We start from the raw sequence: 24,213 nt of genomic DNA on the forward strand, positions 1-24,213 counted from the left end.
TTTTTCCTTAATTCCATCCTTTCTCATTTCTCCACTCCCCTCATCTTTGTTTCTCAGAACAGAGAACTGCTAACGCTGCCACAAGTGTTGCTGATTGTAACTGGGATCTTTCTCTGCACCTTATCTCTGCAATGAAAGTGGACGTGGTTTGCTTGCAGTGTTTTATAGCAGCACATCACAACGTGGCACCACGACGACCCGCACCGATGTGTTGAGTCCACCGCATCACCAACCGATGCATCCCTTCATTAACAAGATCCAAGGGCCCAGTGAAAGCAGCTCACACAACACGAAAGGAGCACTGCCAGCAGGACACACGTGAGGAGCTCACTTACCACTGGACCTGTTTTTGCGGTTCGATTTCCCTCCTGTAAGGAGCATCTTGAGGCTGTTCCGAAACATGGCGATGCCGTCCCGCCGCGCGGATCCCACAGCCTGCATAAGGAGAGAGAACACAGGCAACGAATCAGCACTTGAGTTTTGGTCAGTGGGAAAACATGGGGGAAAGCTGTAAGAACGCACTGCCAGTGAGCGACAGGCGGCCGTCAGACTGCTCTGAGAGCTGGGTACGTGGTCATGAAGGGGCAGCCCAAGCTCAGAGTGAACTGATGCACACAACTGCAGACCTCCCTGCAGCTGAGCGTGCTGCCTCTGTGCCATTGGAGATGGCAGGACGAGCTGCTGGGCTCACAGCACTGACTGCTCATTCCACTTTGCTAAGGCAGGTAAACCATCAAAACTGCTGTGGCAGCTGCAGGCTGGAGCAGAACAACAGCAAGGAGCCTTTGACTGGGACATGCAATGCGGCAGCACTTTGCTCTGCTGTACACACAGCGTTCCACACTTCAAAGGTAACACATTCGTCTATATCACAACGTTTTGTCTTTAACAAGGTAAGATTCTTCTTGGAGGATGCTCAGTGAACGCCATCCAGAGTTACTGCACAGTCACCCAAGGTTGTGAGGCATCTTCACAGTGGAATATGCCATTCAAAGAGCCTTCTGTGAATGGTTAAAAGCCAACGCATGCTCCTTTCACACAACCACACCAACACTTTTTTAAGGCAGATTTTGGGGTACATGTGTCTGAATGTTATTAGCTGGGACACAGCAGCAGCATTTCTTTTCCACCCATCAGCTGCTCCAATAAAGAACTTTTTCACCTAAGGCTCTCCATGCAACAGCAGAAGAGGAAAACATGAAGGAGGCATTGAACGTAGAGCAGACAGCTGAACACACAGCAGTATTTATTTTGGAAGGTGATAACATTACAGCCCTTCCAACACCCCACCAACCCAAATTTATTTATTGAGGCTTTGAGCAAGACAAGAAGAAGGCAGCAAACAGCTCCTGCTGCTGTCTGAATAACTGCTCAGCTCTGAAATGACTGTGGATCCGATGCTAAAAGCACCATAGATGCTATAAAGGAGGATGTGAAAGGGGTGAATGCATCGAGCAAGCAGCAGCAGCTCTGCTCTGAGACCAAGCTGCTATGCTTACTGCTTGCTTTTTTCTTATGGTCAGAGAATATTTTCATGCAGAAGCCTTACGAGGGTGGGCAGAGTGAAAGGCAGCAGGCAGAGCAGAGCCTGGAAGCTCCTTCTGAGGAGGGAGAGCTGCAGGAGGAGCCGGGATGCACCCAGGTCTGCTCCAGCTGAGAACAGAAGCTGGTGGAGCTGCGGCAGCAGAGATGAGGAACAACATAATTAATCTAATTACGCTGATGGAGCCAACTGGACTGAGGCTGAACAATGCCAAAGGTGAGGAGGAAGGTTTGCTAACTGTGTTCACCTTTAGCCTTGACGTGATGGAATTACTGAACCCTCTGCCCAGTGCTTCTGTGGAGGCTTCATAAACTCACTCTGAAGAAGCATCTGGTGCAGGACGAGTGGTTGCTTTGCTTTCAGATCCTCAGCTGCCCATCCTGGCGCCTTAGGGACCAGGTCCATGCATTCAGAGCTCACCCTGAGGCCTCAGAGGAACCCCAGAGGCCCCCACAGGTGGTAAGGAAGGCCCTCAGCAGCAGGCTCAGCCCACATCCCTGCCACAGCTCCATACCGTGCCCTACAGACAGAGCTGCAGCATCCCAGCCCTCACTGGATGACATCTGATCACTCAAGTGTTTTGGGGGGCTGCACATTATCAGGGCCTACAGAATTAATTTTCACTTCTTTCCTGAGATGTGAGGGACAGATTCTGCCCAGCAGACATTGGATTTCCAAATTAAAGTAAATTCTGTTTGCCCCAGCTAAGTGAACAAGGACACCTCTGTGGCAGATCTGGCATCCCAGCAGCTCACACCACAGCAGTGGCAGAATTTATTCCTGAAACCTTAATAATATCCAGCAAAAGTTGATGAATGCTATCTAGAAAAAACTCTGAATGCACTGTATTCATACAGATGGGGGTGGGGGAAAGCAAAAGACATATTTTAAGTTTGCAAACAGTGTCAGAAGATCAACGAGAGGCCATTGCCAGAACTCAGAAGATGCGTGCATCCTTTGCTGCACCCCATCTCAGTGCAGATGCAGCTCAAACACTCTGTAACAAAGTGTGCTTCAGTGCAACAGGCATTTCCTCCTGCTGCTTCACTTCTGCTTGCACTGCTCATGAAAGGTGAGACAAAGCTTTGCAAAGCAAGCCCTCGTGGCCACAAAGCACGCAGAAAGCTGAACTCACTGCATGAGAAATTAATATGTGTGTATACTAAGTGTATATTCACACACCAAAACTGTCTCTATGAATATTAGCTCTCAAGATTTAACAACATGTTAATGCTAAATTAATGTTTTTATGAACAAAAAGGAACCTTTCACCAATTAGTTAATAGCTTGCCATGCTAAGAGCGTTCAGACTTCGAGAAGCAGATATTGAGGCCCTCCCTCAAAAAAGAAAGAAGAGAGAGACTATAAAGTCTCAAGTTTTCAGGATGAAAGAACTGAAAGCTAAAAGGAAAACACACAACACAAACAGGGTTGGTCCTTCATACATTGACCCCCAAGTGTAACATCACTGAGTACAGAAATCTGCTCCACACTCATCCCAACAGCTGCAAGGATGAAACCTGCACTCCTCCAATCATTCCATGTTCAACCTATGCTCTGATTTTCGATTGCCCTGAAATCCAAGAGAAGGTTTAGAGAGATGGCGTGCCAGGAGGGCGGGCAGAGCAGCACTGCTGTGATGCTGCAGGAGGAGCTGAGTGCCACACACTGCACTGAGTGCTGTACAGGGAGATGCTCCAGGCCCTGCATCATCTTCGTACCCTCTCTGCTGGTCTTCTCCTGCACCAGGAAGGACAGAGGGGGTCCCCACCTGAACCATCAGCACTGCAGCTCAAAGTCACGGCGTGGAGCAGCCAGAAATCCTGCTGCTGTTCAAGAAACTGTTCCACATTGCAAAGCCCACATCATCACCATTACAGGTGATTAGACTTGAGTGTAGAGATGAGAGAACTGAGGAGGGTTTTCATTCTATTTGAGCAATTAAATTACAGGAAAAAAAAAAACAAACAACGTGGTAGGTAAAAAATTCTCTTACCTTGGTATGTCTAGATAAATTAAATCTCTAGGAAAGCGCGTCTTCCTCCATGCACCACAAGTCCTGAAAGAAAAGAAACAAACAGAACTTAGCAGCATCTTCTCAACACAGTACTGTGTGCATCAAAGTGAAGGATCTCAGCCTACAATGAACCCACAGCTCTCAGAGCAGCACCACCACAATCACAGCCTGTGTTCACGCATCTCCATCTCTGTGAGCCTGCAGACATTCTGCTCACCTGACTCTCCCCCCTCAGCACCTTTCAAGTGAGCAGAGCAGAAAAGCAGACCGTGTTTTCCCTCAATGCACATCCCATAATGGAATGCCAGAAGGCAGCCTGTTGCTTCCAGCATTTCTCCACCAGCACCCTAAGCAGCTACAGCCTCAGATGGACACAAGTGCCTCCAATGGAGAATTGGGCTCTTGGCCCTATGCTCCATCTTCACACGCATACAAAGCTCGGCTGCAAGGAGCTGTGCTACACGTATTTTGTTCACTGAGAAAGATCAGAGCACCACTGCAGCAGTGCCATGCATGTCCCTCTGCTGGCAGTGCCTATCTCAATGACTCTCCCTTTATGTGATGCTCCATAAAACAAAGAGCAGAAAGCAGCTGGGCAGTGAGATGGAGCCTGCAAAGCAATCCAGAATGTCCCATCCTATCCACACGCTGAGCTTTCACTGCTCCTATTACTGCATTAGAAATCTTCATGTGAATGCAGCAGCAATGAAAGGGCTGTCAATAAAAACTGAGTGTCGTTAAAGTGCTTTGAATCTTTTAATGCCTTTAACCCTGTAATTATATTCATAAATCCCACTGCATGGGAGCGTTGTATCTCAACAAATATATCCAGACAGCAACATACAAACTGTTACAGAATCAGTGTTACAACTATTCTAACTGTAAGGATGCGACGCGCCCACCAAACTTACAAAGATGAGGAAATGCTATTGAAACACACACAGCTGTTATTGATGCTGCAAAGCCAAGGAGCCAACAAGCTGAGAGGTAGAAGCACTGGGCCTCAGCACATTGGGCTGAGATGATTCAGTATCTGCAGTACAAAGCAGGCGACCTGCAGGCCCAAGTGGTTACACCTGCGCACGCAATGACTGCATGAGGTTCAAAGGCAACCAGTAGGGATCAGCTTCACCTCACATTCCAGCACCCAGCTTCAAATCACTCCTCAGCACACAGCCCTTCTTAGTGTAGAATCACAGAACTGCTCAGGTTGGAAAAGACCCTCAAGTCCAACTGCAACCTCTCCATACTCCCCCAACTCACAACCCTCTGCTAACCCACGGCCCTGAGCAGCACATCCAGGTGCTTTGTGAACACATCTGGGGATGCTGACTCCACCACCCCCCTGGGCAGCCCATTCCAGTGCTTCACACTGTAAAGAAGTTTTTTTCCTGACATCCAACCTAAACCCTCCCCTGGTGCAACTTGAGGCCATTTCCCCTCATCCCGTCACCAGTGAGAAGAGACCAACCCAAACTCACTGCAGTCACCTTTCAGACAGTTCTCCCCTCAGCCTCCTCTTCCCCAGGCCAAACAGCCCCAGCTGCTTCAACCTCTCCTCATAGGCCATATTCTCCAAGCCCTTCACAGCCTTGTTGTCCTTCTTTCGACCTGCTCCAGCACCTCCATTCCTTGCTGTTCTGAGCTGCCCAAAACTGAACACACAACTCCAGGTGAGGCCTCACCAGTGCCAAGTACGGGGCAGGATGACTCCTACAGTCCTGCTCACCATCCCTGATCCAAGGCAGGACGCCATCGGCCTCACATTCAGCCACATTCAGAAAGACACCAAGGTCCCTTTCCATCAGGGAACTCCTCCCCAAGCCTGTAGGGTTGCCTGGGGTTGTTGTGACCAAAATGCAGGACCTGATACTTGGCCCTATTGAAACTCATACAGTTTGCCTCAGCCCATCAACCCGGTCTACCCGGGTCCCTCTGCAGTGCCTTTCTCCCCTCAGGCAGATCAGCACTGCCTCCCCACTTGAAGGAAATAAGTCTGTGAACTTACTTAGGGTGCACTCAATCCCCTCATCACGATCACTAACACAGACATGAAATAGGAGACCCCCCACCTCCCTGGGCAGTTCATGCCAGCACCTGACTGCTCTTAGAACTTCTTCCTAATGTCCAACCTGAACACGTGTACATATGTATGTGGTCACAGGTCATCCCAGTTTCCATGTATAGCCCAACACAGCAGGGAATGAATGCACAAAGCAAAACCTAAGTGAACCAACTGCCCAACAGAAGGGCTCCTACTGAACTGAAGGATCGCAGGAGCAGCTGCGAGGACAGCTTAAAGCAATCACAACAGCACCAGGACTGGTGGATGATAGCATCAGGCACAGTGATGCTCCAACCCAGCTGCCCAGCACCCCAAAGAGCAACACGTCCATTGGGACACAGTGACACTGATTCCAGCTGCAACATCCTCCTGCCACACTGAAATCCGTGACGGGAAAAGGACTTGAGGGTCAGAGAGCCAAGAAAACGCCTTTCTGCCTCCCAGAGCCGATCAAGCAGTGCCATAGCAAGAGACTGCATGAGATCAGGAGGTTTGATTTCAGCAGAACAACAGTAATCACAGAATACAGAATGACCTGGGTTGAAAAGGAGCACAGTGCTCATCTGGCTCCAACCCCCTGCTATGTGCAGGTCACCAACCAGCAGCCCAGGCTGCCCAGAGCCACATCCAGCCTGGCCTTGAATGCCTGCAGGGATGGGGCATCCACAGCCTCCTTGGGCAACCTGTGCCAGTGCCTCACCACCCTCTGGATCAAAAAACTTCCTCCTCATATCCAACCTAAACCTCTCCTGTCTCACTTTCAAACTATTACCCTTGTCCAATCACCATCCACCCTCACAAACAGCCGTTCCCCTCCTGTTCATACTCTCTCTTCAAGCACTGGAAGACCACAATGAGGTCTCCCTGGAGCTTTCTCTTCTCCAAGCTGAACAAGCCCAGTTCACCAACCTTTCCTCACAGCAGAGCTGCTCCAGCACTCTGATCATCTCAGTGCCTCCTCTGGACCCGCTTCAAGAGCTCCACATCCTTGCTGTGCTGGGGGCTCCAGGCCTGGATGCAGTGCTGCAGATGGGGCCTCACAAGAGCTGAGCAGAGGGGGATGATCACCTCCCTGTCCCTGCTGGCTTAAGAAGTTTGCTGCATTGAGATAAACACCATCACCTGTATAATTTAAGGTGTTTAACATCGTGACTGAGCAAACCCTCAATGGGATGAAATGCAAGGCTGACTTTCAGTTCCTCCTAGAGCAAACAGAGCAAAGCTTTCTCCATCATCTATGCAGACACTACACCGGAGCAGGTAACATCTGACAGCAATGGCACAAAGCTAACTGAATTTGAAGCCTCTACAACAAACACGCTGTTGGTCACATGAACCCAGAGAAATTACCAACTCACACTTCTATCAGCAGAGCATTAATGCAGAATTCTAACCCAGCAAGAACCTGGAACACCACCGATCTGAGCAATGCTGCCTGACCTGCTCTGCTGGAAAGGAATGCTTTGTGAATGGGGATTTCCACCTTCACACCAGGTTACTCTTCCTGTTGGGCCATCAGCTGGCCTGGAAATCAAGGGAGCTCAGAGGGCATTCTCAACTCAAGCACTGCTCTGCATATACAAATGTGTTGGAAACAAAGCACACACCGACAGGAAACAGCCTCAATTCAAGCTCTAACTCACAAGACTTTTTTTTTTTTAATGTTTCTATGATTCCACGTGCTTTTTTTGTTAGGTTTTTTAATGACGGGGATCATCCAACAAACTAAAGATCAGGGAAACAACAATGACCCACAAACTACAGCAATGCAGGGATGACCCAACTGCATTGGGACCCACCCAGAAAACAAGCTCGTTTCCATCCTGATAAACACTGTCTTCTCAACTTCTGACTCTTTAATTGAAAGCAATTACACATAATTACTGCATCTGCTACACAGGAGCACATAGCATTGATAGATCAAGAATTGCACAGGTGACCATACAACCAACACAGCACCTCGGTCCATATTCAGATCCCATCTGGCTGATCTGCAGTGGCATTATGCTGCTGTTCTCTTTGCCACAGTCTCAGCTGGCAGCAGCTCCTTCACAATCATCCCTGCAAATCATGTGGGAAGGCATCAGGATTCCAACAGAACCACGACAAGGATCAGAGAACGGGCCATGTTTAAATGGGATGGTTCTGTTCACCTCTTGCACCTTAAAAAAAAAGGATTGCATTTGCATTGTGCCATCTCACCAGCTCAGACTCTTGGTTTCATATGAAAATTATAACGAGCTTCCATTTTATTTCCTGCTTAACAAAGAGTTCCAAGCTATCGATGGAGCAATCATCTCAGCATCTTAATAACATTGATCAAAAGCACCAAGATCTGCACTGGCAAAGCCCTTTGAGGGCCTGACCTGCCACTGCTCTGTTGTTACACAAATGCTGCTGCAAATCCTCACCTTTCTGATGCTTTCGGACGCTCATTATCATAACATGCTTGGTAACATTAAATACAACCTATCTGGTCACCCCTCTGCTCTGTACCTACCCAGGTCACTATTTATTAACTACTTGTTTTCAGTGCAGCACTCATAACACGCATGTCAATGCCACCACCCATTACAGGGTACATTCAGCATGCACCAAGGCAAATATTTTCCTTGCAGAGTCATTCAAGGTCAGGAGACAGAATGCAATTATCTAACGTTTTAATAGATGCCAGCCTTTAACTTGAAGAGCAAAGCCAACAGCCCACAGCACGACATGAGGGGAGGATGGAGGTCCCCACTCAGGGAATTCTGGGGATGGATACAGAGTCACAGAACTGCAGGGGTTGGAAGGGACCTCCATCTCAGATCATCGAGTCCAGCCCTCCCCTAAAGCAGTTCCCTACAACAGGCTGGCATCCAGATGGGTCTTGAGCATCTTTGCTGAAGATACAGCCATCACCTCTCTGGGCAGCCCGTTCCAGTCTTCTTCTCCCCGTGCTGAACAGCTCCAGGTCACCCAGCCTTTCCTCATAGGACAGATGCTCCAGGCCCTGCATCATCTCTGTGGCCCTCCTCCTAGAGATCCCCATCTTTTTGGAACTGGGGAGCCCAGAACTGGGCACAGTACACCCAATGTGGCTTCACCAGGGCAGAGCAGATTGGGAGGATCACCTCTGTCAACCTCCTGGCCACGTTCTTTTGAATGCACCCCAGAATCCCATTGGCCTTCTTGGCCACAAGGGCACACTGATGGCTCATGGGCAACCTGTCATCCACCAGGAATCCCACTGCTCCTCTCCAGCAGGTCAGCCCCTATCACCATGCAGTGAAGATTTCATCCCCTACCATCACGCACTCCAGATCTGCCTTCCTTGCCCCTCCGTAGCATTTACACCCTGGGCAGAACTGGACTCTATTTGTCTTCTTTGACCTTTTCTGGAGCGCAGCACAAACTCATGGGCACAGGCTTCCTCCAGCATGGAATGCCTTCAGCCACTGCAGCAGCTATTTGTGGATTTATTTCAGCTCCTGGAGCCAAAGAACTCAAAAAGCCACTCCACAGTTCCCTAAGGCTCCCTCAGAACAAGGGAATTTCCAAGAGAATGGTCAATGCTTAACCCAACCTGGAAGCATTCAACCACAACTTATGTACCTCAGGACACAGCTCCTGCCCCAAAATCCCCACATCCCCTTCTGTGAGCACCTTTGGTAAAACCATATTGGGACACATACATTTGCTGTCTTATCAGCTCCTCAAATGAAGCTGCAGCACCCAGCCACACACCTTCACTCCAACACAAAAGCTGTTGGCCTTCAAGAAAGACAGGAAAGGAGGGCACGAAAACCACAGGGACAAAGCACTCAGAGCATCCCAGCCCCTGAACAGCGTACACATGGATAAGTGCTTGAAGGAAAGGGCACATTTACACACATAGTTCATCAAAGACGAAAGGTAAGTGGTATTTAGAATAGGTCTGACTACTTAAGCAATGTGCTTAAAGTAAAAGCAGCTATAAATGAACCCGTTGTGTGAGCACACTTGAAATTACAGAGTACAGAGAGAACACTGAGTGCTGCAGTGTGCCCAGAGCCGCTCCATCCCGCTCATGGCAGCTCAGTTTGCTGAAATCAGAATGCAGCTGGTTCCAATTTCAGCCTGCAGTGGGCAATACGTGCAGGTATGGAGATGTACGGGCATGGCACACAAGGTGCAAATCCACTGAGATCTGACTGGGAGAACTGGCTGCCCTGAAGGCAGCTGTTATGGGGCTGGCTGGATGGATGGCCAGAAGATGGACAGCAGCACTCAAATAACCACAGCGATGGCACTGGAGCGAGCAGCACTTCCCAAACCCAAGGTTTACTTATTTCCAATGGGGCTCTTGAAATCTACCCCTACCCAAACAGAGCCCAAAGTTAGGAACCACGCAAACACCTCGGGCAATTCACAAGGATGGCCCAAAGCCTATGGGAACAATGTGTGTTTATCAAGAACATCCTATCCTGCGGCTCAGACAGTCACCATCTGCCTGCTGACAATAGGGAGCATCCTCTTCACTCCCCCCATCTGCAAAACAGAGCATGTCGGAGGAAACTGCTCCCTCCTGGGATACATCCCCATGTCCAGCTTTGGTGCAAAGAGCAGCACATCCCCATCCCTACTGCTCCGCTGTGACACCATCACCTCCATGCACCTTTATTTCACTCTGGAACAATGACTAGTAACAAACAAATTCTATTTCCTCAGGCAGAGGAAATTTCCTATAGAAACCCATCTATGGCATTGAGACGTGCTACAGAAAGCACAGCATCATCTGCTGCTGCGCTGCCAGCCGCACCAGGAGGCCTTTCTTCTCAAACAAGATTGAGTCAGGAGGAGAAAAAATGATCTAACATTCAGCGTTGTGCTTAGATTGGATTACCTTCCATCTAAACTGGATAAGGATATCACATTTTCCAAAGTTTGCTGCTTTTTAAGCAAAACAATGCAAACAATGGTGCAGAAACCACTTACGAGCATTCTCACCGGGGGAATGTGGAGATTACAGCACAGCTTGCCCAAAGAGGCAGCATTCCCTGCAGTGTGGCACTGTGCTGAGCTGGCAGTGCTGTTTGCAGGAGGTGCTTCAGGCACAGTGGTGAGGCACTGGAACAGGTTGCCCAAGGAGGCTGTGGATGCCTCATCCCTGCAGGCATTCAAGGCCAGGTTGGATGTGGCTCTGGGCAGCCTGGGCTGCTGGTTGGTGACCCTGCACACAACAGGGGTTGGAACCAGATGAGCATTGTGGTCCTTTTCAACCCAGGCCATTCTATGATCTCGGCTGTTCCCTTCTGGAGATGCTCATGCAGGTCAGGGATGGGAAAAAGGAACAGTGCAACAGCGTCAGCACTGATATTCACACTGCTCTTTCAGCTCTAAGCTGAGGGCCCTCCTGCTATAAGCTTATTCCATCCATGGGTGACTTGTTGCCTGCTAATCCCCTTCAGGACACCAACCAGGCACAAACAACTGCATCTCACTGTGCTCCCCTTGCTCAGCGCAGAAGAAATCCATGGATCACTTCTCTCCATCACAACAGACCTTCCTGAAGCTCACCTCATCCACTGGAAGACCCAACAGCTCCAACATCACCACTTCCACAGCAGAACCTGGAAAGGAAGCAGCAGCTCCAGGCCAGCACTGCTGCTCAGTGCTCGAGCTCAGCAAAGACCCACTGGCACAGTAAAGGTACGAACCCACACCACTCCACCACAGCATTCACCAGTACAAAAAAAGCACATACATAAATGAAACACATCAGCAACTTGTTACTTTAAAAATTAGAATTACAGTAAAAGTGGAACTCAGAGATGCACCTGAGCACCCACTCTGCTCCCACCCAAGGACTGGGTGTCTATCTGAGACCGACATTCCAATGACAGACCTGGCAGCTGCTATGCCACTTCTCAATGACATTACACAGCAACCCTTACACTGAGATTTGGACACAATTTACCTGTGCAACAGAGAGAAGCAAGAGCACTATCAGTGCATGGTGTGCAGGATGGCGACTCACACTTCCACCCTCCCTTCCTCACGCTCTGCATTACACCTGCCTGATTAATGGGAGGCTCCCTTAAAACACAGCACTAACACTGCTCACATATGGATAAAATTTACGATTTTATTTAAGATTTATGGTTAAAACACAGCACTGCAGTGCCAACATGGACACCTCCACGATCATAGGATCACAGAATGACAGAATGGTCTGGGTTGAAAAGGAACACAATAATCATCTGGTTCCAACCCCCTGCTGTGTGCAGTTCGCCAACCAGCAGCCCAGGCTGCCCAGAGCCACATCCAGCCTGGCCTTGAATGCCTGCAGGGATGGGGCATCCACAGCCTCCTTGGGCAACCTGTGCCAGTGCCTCACCACCCTCTGGATCAAAAACGTCCTCCTCATATCCAACCTAAACCTCCCCTGTCTCACTTTAAAACCATTCCCCTTGTCCTATCACCATCCACCCTCATAAACAGAAGTTCCCCTCCTGTTTATTCTCGCCCTTCAAGTACTGGAAGGCCACAATGAGGTCTCCCTGGAGCTTTCTCTTCTCCAAGCCAAACAAGCCCAGCTCCCTCAACATTTCCTCATAGCAGAGCTGCTCCAGCCCTCTGATCATCTCAGTGCCCTGATGATCCCCCCAACCACCCCACAGACACCAGCAACATTCCGCACGCTGTTAGAAGACCAACACAATGCACTGAGCTCTAAAACAGAGATCTCTCTTCATGCCACTTTTATCCATTCAGATCCAGGCAGCTTGCTTGTTTCAGAGATGTTACTGCCACAAAACATAACAAACTCTTCCCATTTTCTGGTTTTAGAGGTGCAATAAAACGTCGCTGCTTCCTTCTTCCGTGATGTAACCATCTGTAGGAAACACCTCCATCCATCTGCATGAAGTTTGTCATCACACCGGTGCATGAATCCAACCCAAACCCCAGAGCACACATTTGAATGCTGAATATAAGATGCTGGTGCTGCAGTGCAGGAGTCCAGGCTCTAGAACACAGGGTTGGAGACAGCAAAGCCTTTGTGCACTGCTGTGTGTTATCTTGGGCAGAAGATGGAAGCTCTGCTGTACCAAAGCACTGATGCCAACAGGAGGAATCCTTGGAATTATTCCTGCTATTTCACATCAGTGTGCACAGGTTGGGTTCACAGCTCCCACAGCAAACTGTGTGTTCTGTGCATTTCCACCACGCGGTTCTGAATGGCACACCAACATACAAGACATTCAGACTGCTATTAGTTCTACATCACCAACAGGAGAGGAGCAGATGTGTAACCATAGAATCTTTACTATCAAGATTTTAGAGAAATAGCACCACTCTGCTTGCCAGCTCAATCTGGAGACAACAGAAGTGTACCTGTGTAACACCAGCCACTATTCAGTTCACCAGCACACAGGCTGGATGTGGCTCTGGGCAGCCTGGGCTGCTGGTTGGCAACCCTGCACACAGCAGGGGTTTGAAACTAGATGGTCACTGTGGTCCTTTTCAACCCAGGTCATTCTATGATCCTATGATGCCTTAAAACTCTTTGGGACTCTCATTGCAGCAGCACTGCTCCCAGCACTGCCCTCACCCACTGCCCCACAGATGTAACTCCAGGGACCAAATATTAAACAGTGCATTTTTTAAATGATGTATTCTTTAATTTTTAATCCCTACCATCACAGAAGAGCAGTGCCTGTGCATCCAAGCAGGAAAGCGGGTGCACACGCAGCCACCTGTGGACAACCAGCGTCCCATGCACAGGATGGGGACTGTCACCTGCAGGAGCACAGCTCCAGATGCCTTAAAATCCTATCTGACTTCTAAAGCACTCAGCCAAGTCAGCCCTACCCCCCAGACAAGTGTTGTTACCACCAATCCTTCCATCTGGAGATCAGTTGCCTTTTTCAAGCAGGCTCTTCACAGTGCACTGCTACACTCAGCATCCTCCAGCTGCTCCCCCCGCTGCCTGACCTGCACACCTAACACACCACTACCTGATCACAAAGCACACGTGCACACTCAGGAACACCTTGCTGCTGCTCAGAATCCAAGCACCCCACCTACCACGAAGACACAGGAGGTGACACAGGTGAAATAGGAACCAACTCATACTGAGACAACGCAGCTCCCAGCTGTCTGCACCTCCTTGGTGGGCAGCTCCAACCATTCTGTGATTCTGTGATTCAGCAGCACCAGACTGGAGGAGCTGGGAGCTTCCACGCGGTCGATGTCAGGCCCTGCGAGTCGGATGCACAGCACTGCAGGGATGTAACAACAGCCGGATGGGAAGGGGGGGTGGAGAGAGGAAGGGGAAGAGCACAAATAGAGGAAGGAAAACCAACCTGATGTTTCTATAATGAGTAATACGCAAAAGTAATATGCATCTGGGAGCTACACTAGAGGTAAACACAATTAAAAAATCAACACACACTTGACATAATACTGGGCTCTCCTGCAGCTTTCTTACAGCACCCCAGAATAGCTCCAACTCCGTTAGCCTAAAGTTGATTTTTTTTGCCTAAACATTTAGCAAAAGCCTGCGAGCAACTTGCAGCCTGGCAGAGCCAGGGGAACAGCAAATGCACAAAAAGGCATAAAAATGAAACAAAATGAAACTTGGAGACCCCTCTCCTATTCCTAAAAGGAATGAGAAGCATTGAGGCTTTCAATCAAACGAGATGCATCAGGCATGCAAACAAGCCATGCATAGCTTAAGTGGCTTCTTATTCAGAAGCATAAGAATATAAATAGTTTAAATGTTATTTATTTTTACTGAACATATTCTGGTCTACATCCTTGTCTACATTCTGTCTACATTCTGCTCTACATTCTGCTCTATATTTTGTCTACATTCTGTCCTACTTTCTGTTCCATGTTCTATGTTCTGGTCTACATTCTATCTATGTTCTATGTTCTGGTCTACATCCTATGGTCTGGTCTACATTCTGTGTTCTGGTCTACATTCTGGTCTACATTCTGTGTTCTGATCTATGTTCTGATCTACATTCTATGTTCTGGTCTGTATTTTATCTACATTCTGTTCTACATTCTATGTTCTGGTCTACCTTCTACATTCTGGACTATGCTCTGGTCTACACTCTGGTCTATGTTCTATCTATGTTCTGCTCTACATTTTGTCTACATTCTGTCCTACATTCTACGGTCTGGTCTTCGTTCTGGTCCACATTCTATGTTCTGGTCTGCATTCTATGTTGTGGTCTACTTCCCCTATCATGAGTATTTCAGACAGAACAACTCTGACACCAGGAAAAAACCACAGCAGCATGCAAACTGCATTTTCTGTTTGGTTGTTGTTTGTTTTGTTTTTTTTTTTTTACAGCAGAAAGCACAGACATGCAGCTCTTGCTATCTGGCTTTCAGCTGTGTGTTACTGATGTGTCCCAGAGCATCTCCAAAGCACAGACAGAGCCTCTGTACCAGATCAGCTCCTCTGAACCCAGCCTGGCTTTGGTTCCTACACAGGCACTGCAGAAAGCAATGCTATCTGTGCCTACACCAATCTTACTGCTCTTCCTCCCAAAAATACAGAGGCAGATGCACCCAAGGCTTTCACAGATGTGTGCACATTCCTAGGAGTTCATTCTTTACCCTCACCCCAAGCCGTCCATCCACGCTCACTGTGCCACACACCTGAGTTTCAGAGCCAAACTACACATCCCTACAAAAAGATCAGTCAGTCAGGCTCCAGAATTCACTCTCTGTTCTTGTTTACACAATATGGGATATTTTGCCAACACGAAGCATTAATATATGGTTAATATATTCACTTTTAGAGAGAACTCAACAGCCACCACGCGAAGCCCAGGTGATGTCAAAATTAGTTTCCTACAGGAGAGATGAGTGGGGGAAGAAGTGGAAATCTCTGCTAAAAGCTCCTCTTTCCATGTACTGCTCAGACACAGAGCAGTCAGTGCAATGTGCAGGGCCTTGTCTCATCTCCCGACAGCAAAAACGTTTGTCTGCAAGGAAAAATGCAGCACGAGAGCCTGAAATTAATCACAACTGCTTCGTGTCACGTGAAATTCTAGTTACAAGCAAGATAGAACACACAGCACGCTGATAGATCAGATAAGAGGCAATCTTACAGTGCCTTCTGTTTGCATGAATGCTGCAACTCCTGGCAAAACATCCACACGAGCTAACTGCTTCACTAAGTGTTACCCACCCCTGCGTATCCTTCTCACTTAAACTGAGCTTCTTCATCTGCAGGGCGGTAAGCAGATGAAACGCCCATGCACGTGCTTTCTAAAGCACGCTCATTACCTCACTTTAAAATCCGTGCACACATTCAACCCCAGTGCTGAGCTCCTCTGCAGCAGATGAGAACCACAGCAGCACGGCGTGGAAAGCTCAGAAACATCATTACTGCCTACGTTTATCATGCAGTCTTACAGATGATTACAGGACTCTGAAGCTGCAAAAGAATCGGAGAATCACAGAACTGCTCAGGTTGGAAAAGACCCTCAAGTCCAACTGCAACCTCTCCATACTCCCCCAACTCACAACCCTCTGCTAACCCACGGCCCTGAGCAGTACATCCAGGTGCTTTGTGAACACATCTGGGGATGCTGACTCCACCAACCCCCTGGGCAGCCCATTCCAGTGCTTCACACTGTAAAGAAGTTTTTTTCCTGATATCCAACCTAAACCTTCCCCTGGTGCAACTTGAGGCCATTTCCCCTCATCCCGTCACCAGTGAGAAGAGACCAACCCAATCTCACTGCAGTCACCTTTCAGGTACTGGAAGCGAGCAAGAGCATCTCCCCTCAACCTGATCTTCCCCAGACCAAACAGCCCCAGTTCCTTCAGTCTTCTAACAAGCCCACAGAGCAATAAGAGCCAGATGCAAAGCTTATCTGCATTGCAAGGACTCCGTGGTTACAGCTGTGCCAGGGAAATGGGCAGCAGCCAAGGCAGACGGGCTGTGTGCTGACAGAAGCACTGCTAACAGCCCCAAAGAGCTGCAGGAGGAACAACAAAGGCGCTCTTTGAGAACCTATCTGCCTGAGCACGGGCACAGCTCTGATACATTCAGGGACCGAGAGCACAGCCCAGCCCTGAGAAAAGGCCAGGACTGTGGAGCAGGGTCCTGGCACAGACAGGCAGACAGACAGAAATAGGAGTCAGTACATTCTTTGCACGTAAGCACAACCCACACCTCGCCTCACCATGCTCCACCTCCCCTCTGCTCCACGCAAAGCCCACCTTCCCACAGAACGCACTGCTCTGAAGCCCCCGATCCACCCCGAATTTCCCATGCTTGGTGTGAGTGCAGCATGCAGACACACAGCCGCCATTCACAGAGGCTCGTCTGCCTCGGTTTCGTTGCCTTTGGTGCTGCTCTGCTTTCTTTTTGCACCTTCCATGGACCTTTGCATGCTCTCAACTCCGCCGTTCCCGTTTTCAGATCATTTATTTTGCATACAGGAGACTTAATTACCTCTTCTCTTCTAATAAATAAGCAAACCAACTCAAAGCAGGCATTTCCCTGCACTGCTACGGATTCCTTCAGATGGGTTCACATCGAAGCATTCCATCCCACACTGGAAGATGTCTCAGACACATCAGCTGTTCAGCTCGGAAATGTCAGCTCAGCACTTCTACATCTCCCCATGCAGATGGCATCTCCCAAAACAAAGAACAACGAGCCGTCAGAGCCCTTATCTACATCCATCTTTGACTCCAATTAATCCATACATGGCATTTTTCCACTCCCCTGAGATGGGAATCTACGAGATACCAATAGCTCAGGGATGCTCTCTGGGCTCAGCATCGCGCTTCCAGTAGATCAGCTCCCATTGCCGGTACGTGGGTGAGATACGCCTCACCTACAGGCCTTGCCTGTCACAGCCTTCTCCTTCTGAATTGCAGAAGCAATGCTTGCCTATGGACAGTTGCACAGATTTCCCACTAAACTGAGTTAATCCATCTGTTGCATTTGTTACCACGCTTTGGTGACGCAGCTCACAGCCACACAGTGGTGCCATGGCTCAGCCCCACGGAGGCCCTGCACAGCCTCCATGTGCCATCTGAGCAAGGATCATAGAATCACAGAATGACAGAATGGCCCGGGTTGCAAAGGAACACAGTGCTCATCTGGTTCCAACCCCCTGCTGTGTGCAGGTCACCAACCAGCAGCCCAGGCTGCCCAGAGCCACATCCAGCCTGGCCTTGAATGCCTGCAGGGATGAGGCATCCACAGCCTCCTTGGGCAACCTGCTCCAAAGGTTATTTGTATCCAAATACAAATATCCCAGGATATTTGTACTTCCCCTTACATACTTATGAACAGAAAATGCAGGAAAGGGTCATCTGTAAGGCTCAGGTTGTCATGGCATTCCTTTTTATTCTCTATTCTCTAAATGCCTCTATTTGAAGAGTAATGACCATCATTCTCTGATGCCGTCAGTGATGCTGAATCCACAGCTGCCCTCCGTCAGGATCCAACATGATGAAGGAAAAGGGGGACCAACGAGATGTGTCACATTATCTTCACCTATTGTTGTTACTTTAATTCCGTATTTAAAAATAATTATAAAAAAAAGATCAGTTCCAACTCTTCCTACCTGCCTACGAGACATCTTCTGTCTGGGCTCTCTAATTAAAACTTAGCTTACGTGATTGATAGTCAGTTCTAAACGATAAGTGCATTCTCCCTGTTGATAAGTGATTGTATATGCATTATAGGAGGCTTGGTGCCCTGCCCAAGGATGTGAGATATAAACCCTTCCAACCAACCAGACTGAGCACAGGGCATCTTCCCACCTCGCACCCCACCAGGCACTTCCCTATGACCCAAGGGCCACAGCAGAGCCCTGCTCAGGGCTGGTTGTGCCAAAGGACAACACCACATCCTTCAGTTCCCATCAGGCAAAGCCAACGGGAGCCACTCCATCATTCACTCTCTTACAAGACCCCCACCTGCAGCCCTGCACGAGCTCAGTTCCCCACGTATCACTGAGGGTGGTGGTCCCTCACACACTCACTGAACGCCACCAAGCCAAGACCCCAGCAGAGTGCCTGCCACTGAAAATACTTGGCAAAGATCAACACTTGCACCTCTTTCCCTTTGGAAACGTATTAATTTAGAAGTGCGCCATTTGGCTTGTGATCACAACTTGTAACTGGCAACAACTCCCACTGCCATTACTTTTTGGGATGACTGCTGCCCACACGGTGACAGATGGTAACACTCCACCTCTGCTGAGGAGGTGTAGGAGCACTGCCTGCTGTCAGCGACGCATGAAAAGAAATCCAGAGACAGATAACATCACCAGCCTGAAGAGAACGCAGGTGGGCACATGCAGCTCCGCTATGGCTTCAGCCTTCAGAACAATCCTCCTTCAGTGCCTGCTGCACCAAATCCCTGCTCCTGAAGGCAGACGAGCAGCGGATGCTCCAACACACCACCACCCATGGGCCGTGCTGATGGAAGGCTGCCTGCAGAGACTGCAGCTCCAGCTGCCCCAGTGAATGGGTGCAACAGCAGGATGCGAGCAGGGGGCCTCTGACCAAACCTTATGCAGAAAATGAAATAGGAAAGAGCGATCCGAGCAGGAAACAATGCCTGTTACAACTGCAAATGGGAGATTTCTTACAATAGGAGTTATTCAAGCAGCTCAAAAACATAACAAGTACCAGGTCCCAATTTAAGCAGCCACACCTGAAGCACTGTAGATGAAACCCCACCATTCTGATGAATCCTTCAGCACAAAGCTATGGGAAGAACTGCACGGCCCAATGGTTGGGGGCTGGCCAGCAAAACCCACAACATGAGCACTGCCTGCCACGGCTCGTTGCACCCACCGCTCCTGCACAGCTCCACAGCTCAGCATCACAGCTGCCAAAGAAGTCTGATGCACAATTCCCTCTGCCTCCTATCTCTGCACGTTCACATGTTGCCAGTCCATCCTCATGACATTTCATTTGTTTTTCCCCTTGTTCATAACCTCCCTTATTCCTTCCATATTATCTCTCCAGGAGGGGAAGCTGTCCCTCTGCCCTTTGCAGATCTGCCACCTATGGGAAGGGTCCATCCTTTGGCCCAATGTCCTGCACTCAGAGGCCCTGAGCATCATGCTGCCATCCCCCCCCCCACAGCCACACACCTGCTGCTGCCCACAGCTGTATGTTTCCCAGGTGACATTCTCAGCATTAAGGACCTCACCATTCAGCTCCTGGACCTCTTCTGATTGCTATCTGGAACATCACGAGCATGCAGCTGTCAGAAATGGCATCTCAATGCAGAACACACAGGAAACAACAGGAGATGTGCACAGGGGAAACACGCTCTGGAGGAGATGCATAGGGGCAAACACAAGGGCAGACGTGCCCTCTGCTGCACACTGCAAAGGGAAGGAGCTATGAGGCATCCACCTCTGCAGAAAGCATCTGAGCCCTTTAACATGTCCTCCTGCAGCTGAGCATTGACACACGGCCAGGAAGACCCCAACTCACATCTGCTTCTCCCTGCAGTTACCTCCCAGCTTTTCACCCCAACTTCATATCAAACTCAGAGGGAAGCAGCCCAGGAAAGATGGGCACAACGTGGCAGCCCATGAACAGGGTTCAGCCACACATCAGCCAACCACTCTGACACCTCTGGGCCCCTCCAGCTTCACACTCTATGATCCAAGGTCAGAAAGCCCACCTGGTGGAGAATCCTGCTTTACCAGCCTGTCCTCAACATACAATAAATAGAATCACAGAATTGCTCAGCTTGCAAAAGACCTTCAAGATCATCCAGCCCAACTGCAACCCAACCACACCACCCTAAGTCTAACAACTCTCTGCTAAATCATGTCCCTGAGCAGCACGAAGGGAAAAATAAAGTAAGCAAATAGGAAAAGTCCTCTGCTGCACAGACACAGATCAACCACCTCTTTTCTCCCTGTCAGTAATTACTAACACATTCCCAACGTGACTGCTGTCGAAAACAAGAGCTCACCTACCCAGCAGACTTTCTTACATCAATGTAACCCTTCCAACTCTGTGCTACAGAACGGCCATCACTTCAGTCCAACCTCAGTGAGCAACTTCAGCTGATCTAGTATTAAATGTGGAGGTTGGTGGCCCTTCATATGGCAAGGGGGTTGGAGATTCACGATCCTTGAGGTCCCTTCCAACCCTGGCAGTTCTGTGGTTCTGCGAGTAAGATTTGGGCAATAGAACGTTCACCAGCATGGCTGAGAGGCACTGAGAACAAATGGCAGCTTTCTGACGCCCTGAGCCTGGAAGAAGGCAGGCACACCACTGCCCCTCTGAGCTGCAGCTAAGGGAAGGCACACATCTGCTTTTTGCACACCCAGAAACAAGCAGAGCTCTGCGCTTGCTCTGCCTGGCTCCGGGTCAGCAGCGCTCATCAGATGACTCTTTGGTAACTCACATGGACTGGAGCAGCGTGAATGGAAGCGGTTGTGGGGCAGAAAGAGGGTTATTCACACACACGAGGATCTGAAGGCTGGGATGTGCACCAAGGGCTCCATTTGTGTTAACCACAAGCCAACCCCACTGCTCCAACAACGCCATGGCTCTGACAGACCTCTCCTAAGGGAGAAACAGAGCAGCTCCTTCCTTCCACGCAGCCTCCATCCACCTCCAGGATACCCTGCAGTCACATCGTGCTCCTTCCACAATGCAGACACACAGAAAACAAACATGGGCCATGTCAACACGGGTGATTCGTGGCTCTCCATGCACGGCACACACCAAACCGACCGCTCCGTGTGTTTTTAAGCAACGATTCCTCCAGCAGCCAGGCAGCGTGGCATGAAAATAAATCTGAGTCAAACATGAAAGCAGCACTCTATAATTACCGATGCTTTTTTAAAGAGAAGCTTTCAAGGTGGAGCTTCTCACACCGCAGCACTATAAATAAATCATTCAACACCTATCAGGAAGACAAGCAGTGAGTGCTGCCCAAAAGAACACAGGGAGGGCTATGGATGATTCCGGAGATTTCCTTCCTGATGGTGTGGAACACTGCAGCTCCTGTATCAGAGCCATGCAGCATTCCCACTACAGACCTCCCCCATGGGAGGACAAGGCAGGCTGCCCCCAGCCTGCCCACCCACCCCATGTCGCAGCCCTCTGCTCTGTGCAGAGCTGGGCGGTGCCACAAGCACCTTTTGGAGCTCCATCCACGTTCCCAGCTCCTCTTGCTGCAGGCACACACACCAACCTATTTCCCCCCTCTAATTAACGCAGGGCCTACATTCAAACTTCCTACTTCTTAAGTGAACGTAAACCAAACTGCTGTGTTCCACATCCATAAAATAATGGGACTAGAATAATGCATAGGAGCATAAGTAGAATTCGTTTTTTGAAGCTCAAAGTCCAGTTAGCAAATAAAGCACAAAAATGATCCCAATTCCTCATCCCTGCAAATATCTGCGAACACAGTGGGCTCTGAACACGGGTTTCTGTGCAGTGCACAGAGCAGGAATGCTCCTCACCTCGGAGCAGAAGGGAATACGTGTGTTTGGGGGAAGAGTTACGAGGGTGGACAGTAATGGGACAAGGGGGAATGGTTTTAAAGTGAGACAGGGGAGGTTTAGGTTGGATATTAGGAGGAAGTTTTTGACCCAGAGGGTGGTGAGGCACTGGCACAGGTTGCCCAAGGAGGCTGTGGATGCCCCATCCCCGCAGGCGTTCAAGGCCAGGCTGGATGTGGCTCTGGGCAGCCTGGGCTGCTGGTTGGTGACCTGCACACAGCAGGGGGTTGGAACCAGATGAGCACTGTGCTCCTGTGCAACCCAGGCCATTCTATGATTCTGTGGCAGTCAGGAACCACCAGCAGGTCGGTTGCTCCTAGCAAAGTGATGAGCACAGAGCTCCGTGCTCCTGCACAGCCACACTGCTGCTGCTCACTGCACAGATGCACGCAGTGCTCACCAATGTCCATATCTACGTATTAACCATGCTGGGCACAAAGTGCAAGACGCCATTTGGATGGAGTGATGAAGCTGACTGCAAGAGTTACAATGAATGACACTAGGAAGGTTGTGAGACTCTGCCCTGATGGACCTTACACACCTGGAAGTGATGCCTCTGGAGACACCCAGGGCTTCACTCACATCCCATGGGCACAGCACTGCACTGGGCGCCCTCCCAGTAGAGCCCAGCTCTAGAGAAGGAAAAACTTGCACAAAGAGTAAAGAAGAACATAATTTACATAAGAACCGGTACACAAAGTTCAAGAGGTTTTAAGCTGCATTTTTGTTTCCCTTCCTCAATGCACCACAGGCTTCATGTTGGTTCGGTTTAGCTCTAGAGTGTTTTCCAGCTCCTTTTGCTTTCGCTGTTTAATAAAATAAATTATATATATTCTATTAATCATAGAATGGCCTGGGTTGCAAAGGACCACAATGATCATCTGGTTCCAACCCCCTGCTATGTGCAGGGTCGCCAACCAGCAGCCCAGGCTGCCCAGAGCCACATCCAGCCTGGCCTTGAATGCTTGCAGGGATGGAGCATCCTCAACCTATTACTGATGTAACAGCACCCTGGAATGAAAGGTAGACTAAGATTCTACGCCAGCAACCCTCCAACCTGCTGTAAGCAAAGCAAGAGAGCTTGCAGGTGAAGCGTTCTGCTGCAAAACCAGACAAGAAGCAGAGCCTGCAGGACCCGCTGTGTGCAGCTGTGCTGAGGGACACACATCTGGACCAAAGGCACTACCAGACTCTGTGCCACACACTGCCATCCATCGTGAGTAGCACAGGCTGGAAGGTGGGTGTGCCTGCATGCACTGCTGCAGTAAAAAACAACTGACATTTCGCCCGATCTGCCAGCTATGTTTGAGGGTTTCTCCGTTCTAAAGGTTGCATTCTACGTAGACTTGCATTCTGAAGGTTTCATAGAAAGTCAATCTGGCGTGCATCGCCTGAAATGCTGAAAGGTACCTTAGGAAACACATTTTTGCTCAGAAGAAAAAAGGAATTCCAGCTAAAAAAAAAAACAGACAAGCAAACAGCGCATCACGGCCAAACCAACGGAGATGAAAGCAAGATGGGAACCGCTACAGAGCAGCAGCCGCCACCGAGCACGAACGAATTCCCAGCACCGCCTGAGTCAGCCGTGAGAGCGGAGCCGCAGCGGAACCCGCACAGCCCCGCGTTACAACCGCCCGGCGATCCCAGCGCGGCGCCCAGCGCACCGCCGACAGCCCCGGAGCACCGAAACGCGCTGATTTCCGCACCTTCGCAGGGATTTCTTTTCGAATTCACGCCTTACGGACGGACGGTCCGCGCTCCGTTCCGGGCTCTGAGGTGGAGCGGAGAGGCGGCGCCCACCGCCCGCACCGCCCGCAGCCCCTTCGCCCCCCCCCCCGGGCAACGCTGCGGCTCCGCGCCCCCCGCCCCGCTCCGCCACCACTCCCCTTCCCTCGGGGCATCGAAGCGGCGCTGCCGACCCCCCCGCGGCCATTCCGCTTCCAATCCCCGCTCCCATTCCCCGCACCCCGCGCCGCGCCCCCTCCTCATTTCCAGACACTGGCGGCGCTGCGGGCGCCGCTTCCCCGCACCGAGGCCGATCCCCTTCCCCAACACAACCAGGAGCCGCGGAACCCCCCGACACCGCGCT

At 49.9% G+C, this 24,213-nt stretch overlaps 1 protein-coding gene across 1 annotated transcript in view; it reads right to left on the minus strand.

Moving 5' to 3' along the window:
• The window catches only part of TANC2 (tetratricopeptide repeat, ankyrin repeat and coiled-coil containing 2), a 158,242-nt gene that overhangs the window by 124,028 nt on the left and 10,001 nt on the right, over positions 1-24,213 (minus strand). Inside the window, exons 2-3 of the mRNA XM_042836059.1 lie at positions 3,540-3,602; positions 336-435 (exon numbers count right to left, since the gene is read on the minus strand). Of these exons, the coding sequence (XP_042691993.1) occupies positions 336-402 (67 nt within the window). The 5' untranslated portion in view covers positions 403-435; positions 3,540-3,602. The remainder of the gene's footprint in view (positions 1-335; positions 436-3,539; positions 3,603-24,213) is intronic.

Source organism: Centrocercus urophasianus, unplaced genomic scaffold, assembly GCF_019232065.1.
Source record: "Centrocercus urophasianus isolate 14NV4802_14NV808 unplaced genomic scaffold, USGS_Curo_1.0 seq_57, whole genome shotgun sequence".
NCBI lineage: Eukaryota > Metazoa > Chordata > Aves > Galliformes > Phasianidae > Centrocercus > Centrocercus urophasianus.